The sequence below is a fragment of the Saccopteryx leptura genome, chromosome 4 (genome assembly GCF_036850995.1).
Source record: "Saccopteryx leptura isolate mSacLep1 chromosome 4, mSacLep1_pri_phased_curated, whole genome shotgun sequence".
NCBI lineage: Eukaryota > Metazoa > Chordata > Mammalia > Chiroptera > Emballonuridae > Saccopteryx > Saccopteryx leptura.
The window spans coordinates 46,042,699-46,061,386 of record NC_089506.1 but is presented as its reverse complement, the minus strand read 5'-3'; the positions used below and the strand labels follow the sequence as shown (position 1 = coordinate 46,061,386).

The 18,688-nt window shown below is 40.8% G+C and overlaps 2 protein-coding genes across 13 annotated transcripts in view; one reads left to right on the top strand and one right to left on the bottom strand.

Moving 5' to 3' along the window:
* On the bottom strand, positions 1–12,804 carry POGLUT2 (protein O-glucosyltransferase 2). The gene is made up of 10 exons (XM_066380599.1): positions 12,621–12,804; positions 11,265–11,470; positions 9,484–9,689; positions 9,232–9,309; positions 6,563–6,741; positions 6,206–6,443; positions 4,290–4,499; positions 3,540–3,629; positions 2,247–2,354; positions 1–237 (listed from the first exon to the last, which is right to left on the bottom strand). Exons 1-10 carry the CDS (start codon positions 12,800–12,802, stop codon positions 220–222), a joined length of 1,515 nt encoding a protein of 504 aa, XP_066236696.1. The 5' UTR covers positions 12,803–12,804; the 3' UTR covers positions 1–219.
* Positions 12,805–13,516: 712 nt separating this feature from the next.
* The window catches only part of BIVM (basic, immunoglobulin-like variable motif containing), an 84,059-nt gene continuing 78,887 nt past the window's right edge, over positions 13,517–18,688 (top strand). For 2 of the 12 annotated variants that reach the window (XM_066380595.1, XM_066380585.1), the window contains exon 1: positions 14,478–14,754. The gene's annotated coding sequence lies outside the window, so the exon portion shown is untranslated. Of the gene's footprint in view, positions 13,662–14,299; positions 14,386–14,477; positions 14,817–18,688 lie in introns of those variants that run through there. The other 10 variants (XM_066380596.1, XM_066380587.1, XM_066380589.1 and 7 more) reach the window with 9 other exon arrangements.

Genomic DNA, 18,688 nt, shown 5'->3' with positions numbered 1-18,688 from the left:
TTAAAATAAAAGTGGTTTTATTATAAAATTCTAAAAATGTGCTTTAAAGTACAGTCATGGGAATACTGCATAATAAAAGGAAACATATCTTCATAACCCAGACAATCACATAGCAGATTTATATTATCCATGGAATTAATATCTTTAAAAAAACAATCTTCTTTTCAGTTAAGAAGCATCTTCAGAGCACCATTATTTGAAGGGAAGTAATTTTGCATATCAGAGTTCATCTTTGGTCTGAAATTAAGAAGCAAAAATTTAGAGCCATAAAGAAATCATATATGAGTTAGGAAGAATTACATTAGTCTATTAATTGTTTTCCCTTAAAGAAGAAAGAAGGAACAAAAAGGTCAAGTTATTGCTATAGACCAGTGGTAGTCAACCTGGTCCCTACCGCCCACTAGTGGGCGTTCCAGCTTTCATGGTGGGTGGTAGCGGAGCAACCAAAGTATAAATAAAAAGATAGATTTAACTATAGTAAGTTGTTTTATAAAATTTATCCTGCCAAACTTAGTGAATACCCAACATAAAGTACTTGATAAGTAATTATTATTATATGCTTTAACTTGCTGTAACTCTGCTTTATAAATTTTATAAAGTAAAGTTACTTCCCTACTTTATAAATCACCATTACTGTGGAACCGGTGGGCTGTTAGAAAATTTTACTACAAACAGAGATACAAAAGTGGGCAGTAGATATAAAAAGGTTGACTACTCCTGCTAGAGACTTATAGGGTCTAGAACTGTTTTTGGAATCACCCATGGGTAGAGTTTTATAGGGCTACTGATAAGGAATCCAATCACCTAAGATCTGTGTCATTGTAGAGGGCCTTGTGTTATGAATTGTCAGTGACAGGGGAGGGTAAACAATAAAGAAGAAATAAACAAAGCTGTCATTCCAGCTCCTCTAAATTCTACAAATCAGTGGAATCATTTGACATCCCTCAAAATAGACAAAAATAAAAAATAAAAAGAGGAGTGGAGAGAGGAAGCTGTCCAGGTTCATTTGGAGCCCACAAAAGCATTCTGACATTAAATCACTAACTTTGTGAAAGGTACCTTTCTATTCTGGCAATGTGGTTTGTCACTATTTGTAACTAATTTTATGGTTTTGCCCATTGACAGGAGTTAATGTTAATTGATGATGTACCATTTCAAAGGACTATTTGGTGGCAAATCAATTCTCAAAAAACAAAACAAAACAAAATAAAATCAGTAAAATCAAAACTCTGATTTATAGCGCGTGCTACTGACATGGTGTAAATATTCCCACGAGGCAGATTCCAAGATACCAAAATTTAGCAACTGTGCAAAGTTTCTAACTATTTAACAGTCAGTGGGCTTGTCTGAGCTGGTTTCATCACACCACTGGGTTGTGGCCACTTTATTCCTTTTAAAGGCAGACATAATAATTTTCCTTCTCAGTTTTGGTTACAATACCACAATATTGAGTTTATTTGTTCAGAGACATGATGTTACTTAAAATAATGTCAATATATAATACATAATATATATAAGCCACAATTTTATACAATATAAGTTCCTTTAAATAAAAAACAACTATAATCAAGATGACTCTGTCCTGCTGCACCGTTTTTATGCACAACCACATGCACAATTTGAAGATGAGAGACTGGTTTTTGGCACTGGCTTTGCTGTAATCCAGCTAGCTGATTCTGAACTAACCTCTTTGGGATCGGTTTTGTTAACCGTAAAATGAATGTATTTCCTGGATGACCTCTAAGGTCCTGTTTAGCCTGACAAGTCCCTATGTGAATCTGCCTTTTATAAACGAAATCAGTATGTAGTGGTACCAACACAGATTGTTTTTCATGAGTCATCTGCTAACATGATTAATCATGGTTATATATTTTTTCAACTCTAAATTGGGATGATGAACTTTGCACCAAACCTATCTTACAGGGAGATGAGGCTATTAGATGATACAAGTGAAAATACTTTAAAAATTGAACATCTAGTCCAATGCCATGTGATCTGAATTCTCACATTAACAAAAGGCTCTCCTCCACTTTGTTGGGAGATCCTATGCTTTCTTACTTAACTGCATCTTAGTGCCCTTTCTTTGGCCTTGTTATTACCTATTATACCTATGTCCCTGGTATAATGAATTGATTGGAGGCTCCAGGAGAAATTCAAATACTTGTTGCTTAACTGAAAGACTAAAGGAATAAAGGAAGACGTGGCTCAAAGTCAGCTCTTACATTGCCATTGGCGAGTCTGGTTACCTGTTTCCTATGGCATGTGCAAGGAAAGAGGTCATCCTCGGTCTGTGGTTCTACCCTCTTCATGCCCTCTCGGATTTGGGGCTCACTCACTAGTAAACTGGCATATTCCTGGATAGGTAACAATACAAAAAGCATTTCTTTTGTAATACTTAAAGTATATTTACCGAATTAGATATGCTGGAATTTGCTAGAATATGGTCCCATTTAACTCACATGTCAAGTTACAATATACAAAGTCCTCCATACTCCCCTTAAACATTCAACAACAGAGCTTCTGAGGGGCAGCTGTTCTTTGGACACTGGCTGCCTAGTTCTAAGGATCCATCTCTCCTTATTCATCCTCCACGAACTTGTATTTTTTTACTTAGGTTTTACTGCCTTTGTCTTGCAATGAAAATATAATTGTGCACATGATTTTCCCTAGACTGAGAATTTGAGGACAGAGACTATTTCTGTCTTACCCACCATGGCTTGTACAGAACCAGTCCCCCCATCTTCATTCATTATGTGCTTCTTCTGTGCCAGGCTCTATGTCAGGTGCTTATGTGCTAGTATATGTGAGTTGAGTAAAGGAACACTACCTTGTAGCTCTTCAGGAATTTAGACAGTAAATCCCCCTGCTCTACCAGTTTCCACCTTCACCCTCTTTATCCCTTCACTGTCCTCTAGGAAAGGTTATAAAGGGGAAGAGGCCAATTTAGATCAGATAAAAGACCAACTTTATCTTGTACCAGAGCCTAAGATATGAAGCTCAATATCTTCAATTCTGAGATTTAGAAAGGCTTAATTTATATCTAGTATTATTATTAGTAAATTACTTGCTTACTACTGCATTTCTTTTAAAAAAAAGAATCTTTTGAATTGTCAGATACATTTTAATCACGATCCCTGAATGTTTAAGTCCATAAAAATTTCCAAGACAAATAATGGCTCATATGGAGTGAGCACAATAGTTCCAAACATAGCTTGTACTCTGAAGATCAAGAAATGGTAAGGCAGCAGTAATATTGTAGAGAGGAAATAGGAACCCACGCACAGTGATTTTGCAGAATCAGATGCCAATATCTTAACCACATACCCTACAGCTCTAACATTAATAGTTTTCCTTTAATGTTGTAGCATTATGTACTAGCTAATCTTTGGTTTTCTACTATTTTCATTATCCTTGATTTTTACCCATAGAGGTGTACATTTATCTCCTTATATACTTTCAGACATTGTTAAGTGAAATATTATTTGCTACTAATATGATCAATTACAAGTTAGATGCTCTTTTCATAGAAAAATACTGACCTGGAAAAGTTTAAAATAATAACAGAATATGTCATCACCCATGAGATTATCTCTTGCAAATTCTTGTCCTGTTTTTGCTATCTTCTTCGCCTGTGGGAACAACAAAAAAATTCTTTAATGAAACATATTTTCCCCCATGCAGAAATATAAAAACTAATCTTCAGGGTACATTTTAGTGAGACAACAGTGGGAAAAATATCTTTGGGGATAGTCTTTCGTGGTACAGGGAACAGTTAACAGAGTATGTTCAAATTAAAGGGAAGTTTTTAAGACTTGAAATTTGAGAAGTCATATTAAACCTTTTAGAAATAAGCCTCTCTTAGAAAAGATATACATTAAATGAAGTAATGATGACTTTATAATGTAAATGCCGCATTAAGCTTAAAGTACTGCCTTAAAGTGTTTCAGGAATTGGTTTGAAGTTTATTTCATGTAATCCCTCCTTTTCATCCATAGCAGTCAGCTTTTCCTCTTGCCAGGCTGGCTATCCTAATTTCCATGTTTCCAGGAGATGTGAGAGAGTGCTTGAGGCTCAGATCAATCTGACTAAAGATGAGAGCATTGTCAAGGCCAAGCCTTCACTTTTTGTTTCATCAGACTGGACAGCTGATCCAAGCCACTATGCTTGTGTTCACCCTGCATGAAACTGCTAACCATGGGGCTTCCTATTTACAGGTAAAGGTCTATATCTGAGCATACCAAGCAGATATTTAAAATGAACCCATGGTATTACAGTACAAGAAAACTGACCTCTTCATCGTGATCTTTTGCCCATTGAAGTTTTTCTAGAAGATCGCTCAGGTTGCTTTTAACTGGAATGTAGTGTTTCCAGGGCTGCAGCTCATTGTAAAAGTGTTCATAGTAGATGGAGTCCTGCTTCAGCACAACACTGTCGCCGACTAGAAGATATGGCAGGCGATAGGCTGCGACAGTGCCATCAATGTTTATTTGATACTTATGCTGTGAAACAGCAGTAAAGTATAAGAACCCCCAATAAATTTCCTTTTTTCTACTCTCATTATTCTCTTCCCCTTTCCACACAGAAAGCCTCACCACCATCAGATTTGCCCAGATTCTGTCCACTGCTTTCACCACTTAGTAAGTGCTATTATATAACATGCTGAGTGGAAGGCTTATTTCGATGCTCTCATAAGTTTCTCAAAGAGACCACTATCCAGTAAATTAATAAACTAACTGTTGTCCTCAGGCTACAACCTAAGGAAAGATTGATTTATAGTAACTTGTAGTTTCTCTACTACTTTATTGATCACACATGAGCACCTGATGATGGTGCATTCTATTCCATGTCAACCATACCTTTTAAACATCAGATGGTCACACACAATTCTTAAGGAAATTAACAAGCTCTAAGGCAAGTACACCCATGAATAAATATATTCACAGCACTGTAGTAATCAACAGTCGTTAACTGTAGCAGACTCAACAGGTAAGAATAAAGCAAAGGCATGCCAGAATACCCTAAGGAGGGATGGCTGGAATTAGCTCTCTTTGGTTTTAACCATATTTCAAAAATCTCTGTGATATGCATATGGAAACACTGACAATGTGAGTTATGCTGCCATATAACCCATCAAAACAAAACTAAACAAAAACTCTTGGCATATACAGCACAGACCGAGCTTGCTCATCTTTGCCTTGCCCACCTTTCTCCCCACCACATGGGACTTCAAAAACTAGAGAACAGGGCAATGTCTTACTGTGTGAAAAGTGAAGTTGTTAGCAAAAAAGTCACCTCCCATGAAACATGATCAATCCACATTCTAGATACAGAAAGCGCTCCCTAATCTCCAGAATTCCCACACAGACCTTTTGGGTGGTTTTCAAGTCATCCCCCCACCAAAAGGCCTGATAAGAGACACCTGGTTTATATCTTTTTTTTTTAGTCTATTGTCAAGTTGTAGCTCTGGGGAGAAGTATTTGTAAAATCACTTACATGTATTTATTAATAAAAAATGGTTTTGGAGCTGAAATGTGTTTATCTTGAGGGTCAGTTGGGGGAAAAAATGACAGCTGTCCCCTGGCTCTAAACTTGACAGCTGTCCCCTGGCCCTAAACTCCCTGACGTATATTTAATGTCAGGGCTGGGTACTGAGCACAGACCTAGGTTGCCTAACCAGCCCCTGGGGCCCTACACCTTCACTGAGTTTTATGCTCACCTCTCTCCCAAACGCAAATACAGTGGACCCTGGGACAACATGGGGTTTAGGGGGACTGACTCCCATACCCTAGCACTGTCAAAATCTCGTGTATAACTTTTGACTCTCCCCACAGTTTTCCCTTGGTATCCAGGGAGGATTTATGCCAGGACCCCTATGGATACCCAACTCTACAGAAGATCAAGTTCCTTCTATAAAATGGCATAGATCAATGCACACAGCTGGCCCTCCAAATCTGCGGATTCTCAGCCTCAGATGAAAATCTGTTTTTGATCTGCAGTTGGTTGAACCCATGGATACAAAAACTGGGGAAATAGAGGGCTGACTGTATATTGGGGGGAAAAAAAAGAAACAGGCTATAAGTGGATCTGTTCAATTCCATTTCGTTCATGGGTCAACTGTATTTATTTATTTATTATTATTATTTTTTTTTATAGGGTCAACTGTATTTAGAAAAACAAAAAGGATTGGTCACAGATGACGTCATACCTTGAAGAAATCAAAAAATGAAATGTGTTTCACAATGGGACCATACAGGCTTTCATCGTGTTTAAAGAAGAAAAAGTTGGTGAAGGCAGCATCTATGAGTTCTGGGTGTTTTCTGCTGAGTTTAACCAGCTCGAGTCTCTCTTTGCGGCTGTCGCGTCCTCTCCAGACAGCTGTGGAGTTTTTGCTTTCCCAGGGAGGACCCGTGTTAGCTTGCACAGACATCATATCCAGACTTACTCTGGAAGACAGAGAGTACAACACATTTTCCTTCCAAACCATCACATCACCAAGGTTCCTGGGAAAGAACTCACCACAGAAAAACCCCAAGGCTCTGGGTCATCTGCGACCCGATCTCACCGGCCCATGGTTTCTAGGACAGAGTCAGTCAGGTCATACGTAGGCATCACAATATCTCTGGAATCGGTGGAGCCACACCAGGAAAAGATTGGATGGATCTGTGAACTGGATTTGGATTTCTTTTTTTCCAAAGGCCAGTCTCCCAAATTAACAAAAAACTCCACATCGGGCATCCTCACCTGGGAAAAAGAGAACAGCTTATTTACATTTCTTGCATTGTATAATGCCTTCTATTGATCAACGTGTTGGGAAAGGCAGGGTCCTGCATGCAGTCTTTCAGGCCAAATAAGAACAGTCTAGGACCTGGCACATTTCCTCACCAAGACATAGAGAACCCTCATACTTTGGGCTAGGAGACTCTCCTAGTGAAGGAATATTCTATTTCTTTTCTGCTTAAATGCAGGGGTCAATGGCCCTCAGTCACACCCTCACGTGTTGTATTTCAGACCCCCCAGGAAGGGGTCAGGGCGCTTCCACTGCCGCAGAAAGTGGGAGGGTGGCTGGCTGTGGATGGATCCACTGGCCCTGGGGGAAGGCCGCATTGAAAGGTGTTCTCTGTGTTCTGCTGACTCTTTGTCAGCAGACTCTCTATCCTTTCCTCTAAGTAAATGTTAGACCACTTGACCCTGGTGGTCCTGTTGTTTGTTCTTAGTGACCTGTTGTTTGTTCTTTACTGGGTGGTACGTACCTGCCTTTTAACCATGGCCACACTCATATTCTATCCTGCAGCACAACTTAAACACACAGTGAGCAATGAAACACAATAAAAATTAGAAATCATATCAAAGGAAAGGCCAACCTCTAGGTAATGATAATTACCTTGTTCTGAATAGTGGGAGAGACAAGAGTATTGTCATATATGTAAGCATACTGGATTTCCTTTCTAGGTTATCTATATGGGCCAACAGACTTGCTTCAATAAGAATGAAATGATAGCCTGACCAGGCGGTGGCACAGTGAATAGAGCGTTGGACTGGTATGTGGAAGGACCCAGGTTTGAGACCCCGAAGTCGCCAGCTTGAGCGCGGGCTCATCTGGCTTGAGCAAAAAGCTCACCAGCTTGGACCCAGGGTTGCTGGCTTAAGCAAGGGGTTACTTGGTCTGCTGAAGGCCCGTGGTCAAGGCACATATGAGAAAACAATCAATGAACAACTAAGGTGTCACAATGCTCAACGAAAAACTAATGATTGATGCTTCTCATCTCTCCGTTCCTGTCTGTCCCTGTCTATCCCTCTCTCTGACTCACTCTCTGTCTCTGTAAAAAAAAAAAAAAAAAAAAGAATGAAATGATAAAGGAAATCTGTGTTCTAATACTGCCAGGGGACTCTAAGATGATTAGAGAGAAAGAGAATTTCTAGAAAATAACTACAACACATGGCACTTGAGACTCTAACTCTAATTCCTGGTTAATAAGCCAGGTACTTCTATTTTAAAATACAGTAGGTGATGGGACCAGGATTTGAACTGAACTCTAAAACTAAAGCCAATACTAGTCACTTCCAAGCTGATCTGCCTCTTCTGGCACAAATGTGTTGAAAGAACCCAACCATGGGAAAACGTTTAGGGTATTTGTGAAATAAGATAGATAGATTTTATATATATTTTAAGGCAAGAACTGCACTGGTCAGTTTGAGAAGCATTTTGAGATACTGGAGTCCTAAGGAATATTCTTATTTTTCTATGGACTGACACAGATGAGCAAGAAATACTTGTCGGTCCTCTGATGTCTTAGCATTAGGGAGGCAAAAGACTAATACTATATAGCTACTCACATTCAGAATTAACTCACTGTAAATGCTTTGCAATCTTAAGAAAGGTATTATTATTTTCCATGAGTAATTCAACCAATAGGTGCATGCATACAGGATGTTCTATAAATAGCTAGTAAGCAACTGGTAAAAATGATGGTATAGTTTTTCATATCAACTGTTTCACTATCGCTGTCAAGTACTTCACTAGAACCCCATTAAAGAACATTATGCCAAGGAACAGGATTCAGAATACGGAATGTCTTTTTTAGGTGTAGACCCCAAATAATTTTATTGTAAGGCATTTCTCTCTACAAGGCACTGTCATAAGATCGAGTGCATTCTCCCAAAAGATATGCCAAGTCCTAAACCCCAGTATTTCAGAATGACATTATATGGAAGTAGTAACGAGTTATTTGCAGAAGTAATGAGTTAAGATGAGATCATAGTGGAGTAGGGTGGGCCCTTAATCTGATATGACTGGTGTCCTAGTGAGAAGAGGTGAAGACATAAAGACACACATGGATAATGCCATGTGACAACAAAGACAGAAGTTGGAGCGATGCAGCTGCAAACCAAAGAATGCCAAGGACTGCAGGAACCAGCAGAAGTTAGGAAGAGCCAAAAAGGGTTCTCCCCTATAGGGATCACAGGAAGCAGAGCCCTGCTGATGCCCTGACCTCAAACTTCTAGGCTTCAGACTGAGAGAATAGATTTCTGTTGTTTTAAGCCACCAGTTTGTAGTACTCCGTTACAGCAGGCCTAGGAAGTTAACACATGCATCCCACATGATATAAAATTTCAGAAGAGTATTATAATAAGGCTCCAAAATAGAACACCCCTGATATTATTTTTGGTTTGAAAAAATATAAAACCAGGGCTTAAATTGTTTATTATACATAAAAGAAAAGAAATACTTACTTTTCTAGTCAAAGAAAGTAGTATGGCATCCATGAAAATTCTAAAACCTACATGTTCACCATGAGTCTTGATATAAACCTAAAAGATAATTGAATGTTTATTATGTTAGTCTAAAAGTCCTGGCAGGCTTCACTGAGGTAAAGCTTATCACAATGACCTTCAGAATGATTTTTAGTAAAATATGTAGCTAATTGTAGCCATATGGTCCAAAAAAAAAATCACAAACAAGCAAACCTCAATCACAAATTGTACCTTGTTATCCTTTAAAGTATAGTGACACAAGCTTTGCCTTTGTCCAAATCTCTTCGGGATTTCCGCTGCAATCTTTTCTGGATCAACAGTAGGGAAATGTGCCAGATCTCTCTGAATCTGAGCAAAGGTTTCTGGGCAGTTCATCTCCTGTAGCCAGGCTGCACTATCTTCCAGAGGACAGTCGCAGTTCTCGTGGTAAACTGGCCCTAAGTACACACAAGCAACAAATTATACAGTAAAAATTTCACTCAGTATTTGGAACAAAACAGATATCCCTAGTATGGTTTCACAAATTTGGCCTAGGTGAGAGGAAGGGTATTTTGATGGAAAAAACTTTTTTAGAAGAAAAATATTTTTTGGACAACTGTGTGGAGATTGCTAGGGGTGGGGTGAGGGAGGTAGAGCAAGGCATGACGGTGACAAATGCTGATGAAGATTTGACTGGGGCGGGGGTGAAAACAATACGGTGTACAGAGATGTGTTATAGAATTGGGCATCTGAAACCTGCATAATTATATTAACCAGTGTCACCCTGATAAAATTCAATAAAACCCCCCCCCCCAAAACACATATTTATCACACTGAGGCATCACTAATAAGTCAATTTTCTGTTCTGACAGCTCTTCACAGTAAAGTCAGGATATTTTCACAGGTCTAAGTTGCCCAGATTCAAAAGAAAGCAGATGGGTACTAATATTTGCTCACAGTTGCTATTATTATTATACAGTCCATCATTCTTTATGTTTTGTGTACTTAACACTAACCATACATTGGTAAAAAGATACCAAAGAAGTATACCTGTTTCAATGAAAGACAAAAGTGATATGAAATTAATATTTGAATGATTTGTTATACAGTTTCTTAGTGTCCCAGGTATTTTATTCAATGGGTAAATCATAATAACAATATAAGTAAAGCAAGAACCCTAATTATGCTTTTATTTTTTTTCAAGAATTGTACAAAACATGAGGCAATCTTCAAAACAGTTCATATTGTAATGAACTGATTCCTGTTTATAGAAATAACACAACAGAATCTGAATTGGATTTTTATTGTCATTCCTTTCTATAATTTGCGGATTCCTACCAGACCAAGGCAGTAGTCAACAATGGAATCTTTTCTAGCAGGTTATATTGAACCATGTGGTCCTGGTGGAATGTGAGAAGGGAACCTAGACACTTTTTAAAACATTTGATTTCTTGAAGGTAGAGAACAAGAAAATTTTGTGTCTTTGTATATACATTGCTTTTCTACTGTTTTAGGGAACTGTCTCTACTGAGATGGAGGGTTATGGCTCTAGATAATGCAGCTATAATCTCATCTTATATTAAAAAAATCATAGAATTTCTCTGAAAAAAAATACTATTGGAAGACAAAAAAAAAAACCATAAAAAAATAAACAGTCAACTTCCCCTCTTTGCTTCAAGCCTTCTCTCTTCCTGAAGTGATCAAATTTCAAAAATGCTTATCCGTTATTTGACTTATACCTCCAATAAAGTGTCATTTATGCCCATCTTGTATATAGCTTGATTATTCTTGCTAATGTTGGGTATTCAAGGAACAAATTCTCTATGAATGTGTGTTCTTTCCTCTTTAGTGAATTATATCATTTCCATTCAAATCTTGCATTTATCTACCGGGTTCTCAATTTAGCTTATGAGTAGGAAATGTTAATTTTTTTTCTTTCAGTGGAAAAAGTATTATGCTAACTTGTTTTTATTGAATAAACGACATGCCTCATTGTACTCAAATAGCTGTTTTAAAATTATGTTCTAATTTACCTTTTAAAATATATGGAGATTTGGCCACATGTTGACCTTGGAATTTAACTTCTACCTTCAGATTTTTGTAGCTTGCATACATTCTATATCTGACTATGAAGGATCCATCCTTTCGGTCCAAAACCTGGACTCCAACTCTAGTGAATTGCTCATCTGGTGCTGAGATTTTAATCTGGAATACCTTTTCACCTGGAGAAGATGTGAACCTGTGACAGAAAGAATAATAATATACAAGAATTGTTTTAAGGAACAAATGCACAAAGATAATGCTCCCTAGTCTGTGAACCTTACTCTTCTTTATGTTCTCCCTCTAACACACACTTATCTTCTCTCTTATACTTTTATTACTAGAATGAGTATGAATCAGATATTAAAAAAAAAGATGACAATGGCTGAGATATTGAAAAGCTTCATTAGAAAATCACAAAGAATTATGATAAGATAAGTAATCTATATAAACATAGAACATATTTATGCATTTCATATAAAAATATTCTTAACTACCTTATTTCATGCCCATCACATCTAGAAATTTTTGATCAAATGGGACCTTAAAGATCTTTTGAAAAATCTCTCTCAATGATTGTTTTAAAAATTAGTATTACAAATCATGCCCAGCATGGGCGAAAGCCAGTAGATAGTATATCACCTAAGTGATACTATATGGAAGTTTTTTGAGTGTTCTTGCTGTTAAGATTGTGTTTAGTCTCTCCAATTCTACTGGAAAGTTTATTTCTAACATCTTTTTTTTCCTACAAAATATACATGGTCAGCAATAAAAAAAAGACATTTTCAGAAGTATGTGAATTCTAAAAATAAGTTTTGAGTATAATTTCAATTGTTAAATTCCATGGAGTGAAACAAACGTTTGTTTAAAAACACATAGGAGATTCATTCTTTGATACTTTTCCTCTAAACTCTAATGTTTTATAAAGTGCTTGACTTTTCTTTTCGAGTTTCAAAGCACATTTACTTGTAGATGTCCACCTGGAAACAGGGCAGCACCAGAGAAGGATAGAACCAACCAACAACTGGATTTAAATTCCTTGTAACAGCTTATGCAAAAGTAGCTTGAAATCGTATTTCTAGCAAAGTGCAGGGGCTTTGTATCTCTAGTCATATGGGAATCCCTATCAAAATAGGCAAGAAAACAGTTAATTCCAAATTATTTCTAAAGGTACAAAGATTGGTTGGGACTGAGAAAGACAATTTACAACCAGATATGGATAGCACCCAAATATCCTGGAATTTAAACTGCTGTGGAGAAACGAGTTCTTGGGTGGATAGAACTTGAAGGAAGTAACAGTAAGCTTTAGCAGCATTCCAAAATAATTAGGCAGCTGTTTCTCAACTTACTTATTTCCTAATGTATCCACCGCCTGAATATAGAAAAAGCGCGCAGGAAGGACAACAGCTGCTTTCAGCCCTGGTCCCCATATTTCACTCTTCTCTGGGCTCAGTCGTCTCTCTTCGCCAGTCTCGGCAAATGCTGGAAATGTCCCCAGAAAGAAATAATAAAGTAGCAAAATGCTAAACATTTACAAGACGGACTATCAAAATGATCTATGGATAAATGAAATAAAAGAAGTGGACGGAACAAGCCGTGGTTTGGGCACGGCAAGTAGGTCGACTGCAGCAGCAGAAACGGCTCCAAAGGTGTTGCTTGCTGTGCAGGGGGGGCGCGCGGGTCTCCACTTTCCCAAGGAAAATCACAACCCCAGCGCAGCCTTGTACAATTGGAGAGTGCCAGCCGTTCTGCTGAAATTGGAAAGAACCACACTGTTCCTCTTTCTCTGGACAATGATAAATTTGCGTTGCTCTTGCAACTGGAGCATCATTGGGGGCGAATCGTCTCAGGTTCCTGCCCTAGGCACCGGGTGAGGGGATTGGCCCCGCGGGTCGCACCAGGCTGAGTAAGACTTTCTCCAAGTGGATGGCAAAGTGGACACGCATCAGGTCGCCGTGGCTTCATGGGACATGTAGTTCACGACAAGACGAGCGGAAATCCTGCCAGGTTTTACGGTCTCCCACTCATTTATTTACTTTGCGGTTGCCGCTTTCCGGGGGATAAATACTAGATGTTTAATAGAAGGACACGCGGATCTGAAAGAATAGCTAAGATTTTTTTCTTTAAGTTTTCGCCATATCCTCCGTACGTGCAGAGGTCAGGTATAAAACACGAAGAAAGGAAGGTGCTGTCAATGATATCTATTGGTCTCCGGGCATAGCCGTCCAAGGCGCTGCCCCGGTGCTCTCCGATGGGACGAGAGACGCCAGCCCCAGGGTAACCCGACGAGCTTCGCAGGCTGCGCTCTGGAAGCTCTGATTCGAGTCCGTAGCTGGGTTCCGCGGCGGCCGCAGCGATCTGACCCTGCCAGACAATCTAAAGGTACCCGGGTCTGTGGTCAGAACCGAAGTGGCGGTCCGCGGCTGTGTTCCCTCCGCGCGTGGTCTTGCGCCAGGCACTTGGGACCCGCGAGCCGGGCCTTATGCGACCCGCCTGTTCTAGGCGCCTTAATGCCGCCTGGGCTGGCAGGGACCAGAGACTCTCCCGGGTCCCGTGGCGGTCCAAGTGGAGGCCACTGCGTCGGTGTTCGTTCTCCCCTGAAAAAGTGGGGTGACGAACCGGGCCGTAGGATGGAGGGAAGAGTTAGGGACGGAAGGGACGAGCCTTGGGAACAAAACCTGATTTGGAGTTGTCCCCGCGTATACCGGTGGTCAATGCCAGGAGCCGGTCTCCCGCCACGCTCTGTAGGGCCCCAGTCCAGAGCGCGCGGTGCCCTACCCCTCTCCCCTGCACGCCGACCTTGGGGCCCAGGTGGTCGGTCACCAGGAGGAGTCCCAGTCCGCTCCGTAATTGGACCCGAGCCGCCTCCTCTTCCTCCCTCCCTTTCTCGACCTCGTCAGCTGCCCTGAAAACCTAGACAGGCTGGGTGGCTCAGCGAGCCTGGGCTGGGGCCACAGCGGTGGTTTCTTTTTCTATTTATTTTTTGCAATTGTCCTTACTAATTGATGTCAACTCGTGCATTCCAAAGCTTCCATCGGGGGCTCTCCGTCCGGGGACTACTGCCCAAGTCCCACCCACCCAAGCGCCTAAAGCAGCCAGAGCATCGTGGGGCAGGTAAGTGGAAGTCACCCGCCAGCCTCTGCCCACACCGCCTGGCTGCAAACTCCGACTTCCGGCCCGGGACGGAGGGCGGGAGGAGGGGCCAGGAGGCCTGGCTGCGGCGACGGAAGCGGACTCAGGGCCCCCCGGAAGGCGCGCGGGCTGGGAAGGCAGCAGAGGGGCGCGGGCAGGGGGCGCAGCCGCGCTTTTTTCTCGGTGCTGGCGCCCGTTGAGCACAGATCGGCCCGGCCTGGGGGGCAGCGGCCTGCGCGGCTTTCGCATTCGGCCCGCAGGCCTCCGAGTCCCGTGGCGCCGCGAGCTTCGTAGAGGAGGCAAGTGGGAACTCCGCTCGCCTCCCTGGGAGACCGGGCTCGACGCTGGCCGGTACGCGGGAGGCCTCCGGTATTCATCGTACGCTGGCAACCTTTGCCTGGCGAGTGGTTCAGGTGTGATGGAGAAAGAGAGGACTGGGGGACGTGGGGAAGGAATGGAGAGGGGCGGGGATGGGGACGGACGGAGATCGGAGCTCTGGGGCTTAATGTGTGTCTGGCCTGGCCCTCCAGTATTCCACCCTTAGTAAGTCACTTACCTGCTTCTGTGTCTCGGTGGCCTTACCTTTCAGAATATAGATCATAATAGTTGTCATATGTGGAATGCTTTTTCTGAAGAGACTTTTTAAGACGTTTAGTTCTCTAAGCAAACTTGATTCTTAAAGATACTGATTTAACATATGAGTGGACAAGAATGTAACCTAGGAAATGAGTATTCTTACAAATGGAACATTTAATTTGCAGAATAGTTCAAATCATTACTCTAGCGGTGCTTTTAGCACTGGCCATTTTATGGAATTTTGTTTGCACACAATTAATACTTCTGTTGCTTGTGCCATGATCTTATGAATAAATCATTAATTTGAGCCTTACATCCTGCAGTCATTATTATTAAATGTTAATATAGCATCGCCTCACTAAACTGGATTAGGGAACTTCAGTTCTCACAGGTGAGAAGTAGAGAGAGAAGAAGAGACTCCTTGGCTTAAACTCTAGTTCTTGATTCCTAAGACCATTCCTGTTAAGCCCTTCTGGCATGCAGGCTCTTAAGCCAGTGTTTACAATAATGCCTGGCATGATGTAAGCACTTAAAAATAAGTATTTGCAGATGACACTTCTGCAAATGCTGGGCCCTGAGAATACAATGGTCAGGAAAACCAGATATGCAAGGGGTACACATTCATCACATGAATACACTTATAAATGTAAACTGGCACCCTGGTTAAGGAAAGTACCTGAGCATATAGTGTATGCAGGGTGATCTGGCCCATTTTAAGAAGCAAAGAAGGTATTCCCTACCTCCCCAAAAGTGGCATTTGAAGGATATCTGATAGAAATTAAATAAAGAAGGGTGAGTGGGAGTAAATAATGTTCAGAGAATGGAAAGTTTGGTCAGCATGGAGGGAGCTCAGAGAGGAAGGGAGAGTGGGAGGATGGGTGGATTCAGATAATTTCTAACAGCAGAGGGCTTCAGGCAGAGGAGTTATATGACACTATTTTCTAATATCTATGCACAGGTCAGATTAGAAATGTCAACTCATGGGAATGGTGGGGGATAGGAGTGGGAATGGAATTGGGAAGGGTTTATAAAAGTAGGAACAAAAGCAGATACAAGGTATGAAAAAACAACTGTGGGCTATGTAATGGAGGGACAAACTGCCTCTCTCTATCTAACTCCTGAGGCTATAATTACATAATTATGATAGAATACAGTAATTGGCATCTATAATGTCTCTTGTCTTCAGTAATAATTTGTGCTTATTCACTTGTAAGAAAGCCTGAGGCCACAATAATATTAGTGCCCTTGGCCTCATGGAGACCTTGCTCAAGTGGGGAGAAAAGACAGGATCAGAAAGATAATAAGGAAAAATAGCACTATAGCAGCATTTGGGTCATGGGATTGGGATAATTTTTACTTTCTCTGTAATATGTTTTTGTACTTTGCAGTGTTTTTCTGTAATTTATTTTGCTATGTGATAAAAAATTATAAATATTAGTTTTCAAAGACAAATTTCCATAAACAGTGGTTCAGTGAGAAAGTTTGCAAACCATTCTAAATTTACTCTTGGCTTTTATTTTAACAATGTAAAATATGCTTTTATGTTGATGGTCATTGCTCTTTTTTGGGGGGAGGGGTAAATGTGCAACCAAAGGCATTATTTTTGATCATTGAGTACTATTTAAAAGCAATCAAACACAAAAACAGACTGTTAAATTTTTTAAAAAACATTTTATTTCTTGATTTTTTAGTAAGAGAGGAAGGGAGAGAGAGAAAGAGAGAGAGAGAGAGTGTGAGACAGGAACATTGATCTCTTCCTGTATGTGCCCTGACCAAGAAATGAACTGGCAACCTCTGTGCTTTGGGATGATGATCCAACCAACCAGGATCTGGCCAGGGCTATCTGGCCAGGGCTGAGACTGCTACATTTTGTATTATTCAACTGCTATGGTAATTCTTGTCATTAGCTTCTGGAAACTCAGCCCCTTTTGTGAGCAAATGCTGTACTTTTCTTTTGCATATGTTTTTGATAAGAACATTCTTTTATGTGCATTCCAAATTAGCATTTTTCATAAAATCCCCACAATGCCACACAGGGAGCTGGTCCCACAAGTAAAATTCCATTCAATCTGAGGAAGGAATCTCTGGCAAAGTGGAAGGTGAGCTTGAGATGGAGATAACAAGGGCAGTGCCAGGAACATTTATGTTTTTTTTTTTTTTTTTTTGTATTTTTCTGAAGTTGGAAACGGGGAGGCGTTCAGACAGACTCGCATGCGCCCAACCGGGATCCACCCGGCTCGCCCACCAGGGGGCGATGCTCTTCCCATTTGGGGCGTCGCTCTGCCACAATCAGAGCCATTCTAGTGCCTGAGGCAGAGGCCACGGAGCCATCCTCAGCGTCTGGGCAAACTTTGCTCCAATGGAGCCTTGGCTGCGGGAGGGGAAAAGAGAGACAGAGAAGAAGGAGAGGGGGAGGCATGGAGAAGCAGATGGGTGCTTCTCCTGTGTGCCCTGGCTGGGAATCGAACCCGGGACTCCTTCACGCCAGGCCGACGCTCTACCACTGAGCTAACCGGCCAGGGCCTATGTCTTCTTTACCAGACTAACTTCCGTCCCCTTTGCTAATTGCCCTTTACCGTGACCTCTTTCATATGCTGCCTTCTTTCATGTCTTATCCTAGTACAACCCATCCACACAGTCCCAGTGCTACAAATATCACCACTGTCCACACTATGCTATTAAAGAAAGGCATGAGGATAACGGATAAAAAGTAGAAGATGCTCCTGTATTATATCTGCTAAGACTTGGAGAATTTAACTCCTCAGATAAGTACAGAGTTTGGTCTGCACAACCGCAGGTACTCAGCTTCTCTTGCATCTTCCTCCACTGTCACCACCACGCTAAGAGATGAAGAAGAAGGAGAAAGCATAACAGAGTCCTGCCTAGTGACCCACTATAAGTACTTTTATTATTTCTTGGCCAAAAAAAAAAAAAGAAAAGGAAAGTTTCAAAACCATCAGAGGTTCCATGTTTGGTGAATCTCCTGCCAAACAGACCCTCCTACAAATAACTACAAACTCTGCACAAATTACATGGAGGTTTGAATAGAAGGCATTTAAGCATTCCTTAAAAATAAAGAAAATAGAATCTTTTCTAGGGTATGTGGAGTCCTCCAGGTGGAGGTCTTTCCTTAACATGGAGAACATGCAGTACCTTCATTAATTTCTTCTCACAGACTTAGGGTAATTATCTTTGGTTATGTCTTATCACCTTAGTCATAGGTTTTGTCATTCAGTATTTGTATGTTGGATTTTATATAATCATTGTCCTGAATCTCTGAAAGTTATTCTCATTTCTAATTTTTTAAGTAAGCAAACGGGCAGAGATATTAACAGGTAAACCTCAAACTGGTCACCCAGGGTGGGTGAATCTCTTGAATACTGCTCCATCACTAACGTCCCGCAAAGGGGGCATGCGCTTCTCTGGCACCTGCATTGGGTCACGTGCTCTAATGGTTTCACTCATTAGGTCTTCCTTTAGTTTATATCTGTAGCTTCCTCGATGCTCAGTAGCTATGTAAACTTGTCTGTTTTCTTCATTAAAGAAATCAATTTAGACTTGAAGTTTAGTTTTTCCTGAGATTGATCAGAAGTTGGTGACTGCCTAGATTTGATCCTGTTTTTTGTCAGGTGACAGATACTTAAAAAATTTGAATTCTGGGGTAACATCCACCAAGATGATGGTGGAGTAGGTGGATGTTACCATTAAC

What these genes read in the sequence shown, in the direction of transcription:
- POGLUT2 (XM_066380599.1), bottom strand. Translation starts at nt 12,802, where the DNA reads ATGTTTAGCATTTTGCTACTTTATTATTTCTTTCTGGGGACATTTCCA. An exon ending in ATACTTTAAAGGATAACAAG is followed by an intron (nt 9,310 to 9,483) that starts GTACAATTTGTG and finishes ATTATCTTTTAG; the next exon opens with GTTTATATCAAGACTCATGG. An exon ending in CAAAAGATCACGATGAAGAG is followed by an intron (nt 3,630 to 4,289) that starts GTCAGTTTTCTT and finishes TTGTTCCCACAG; the next exon opens with GCGAAGAAGATAGCAAAAAC.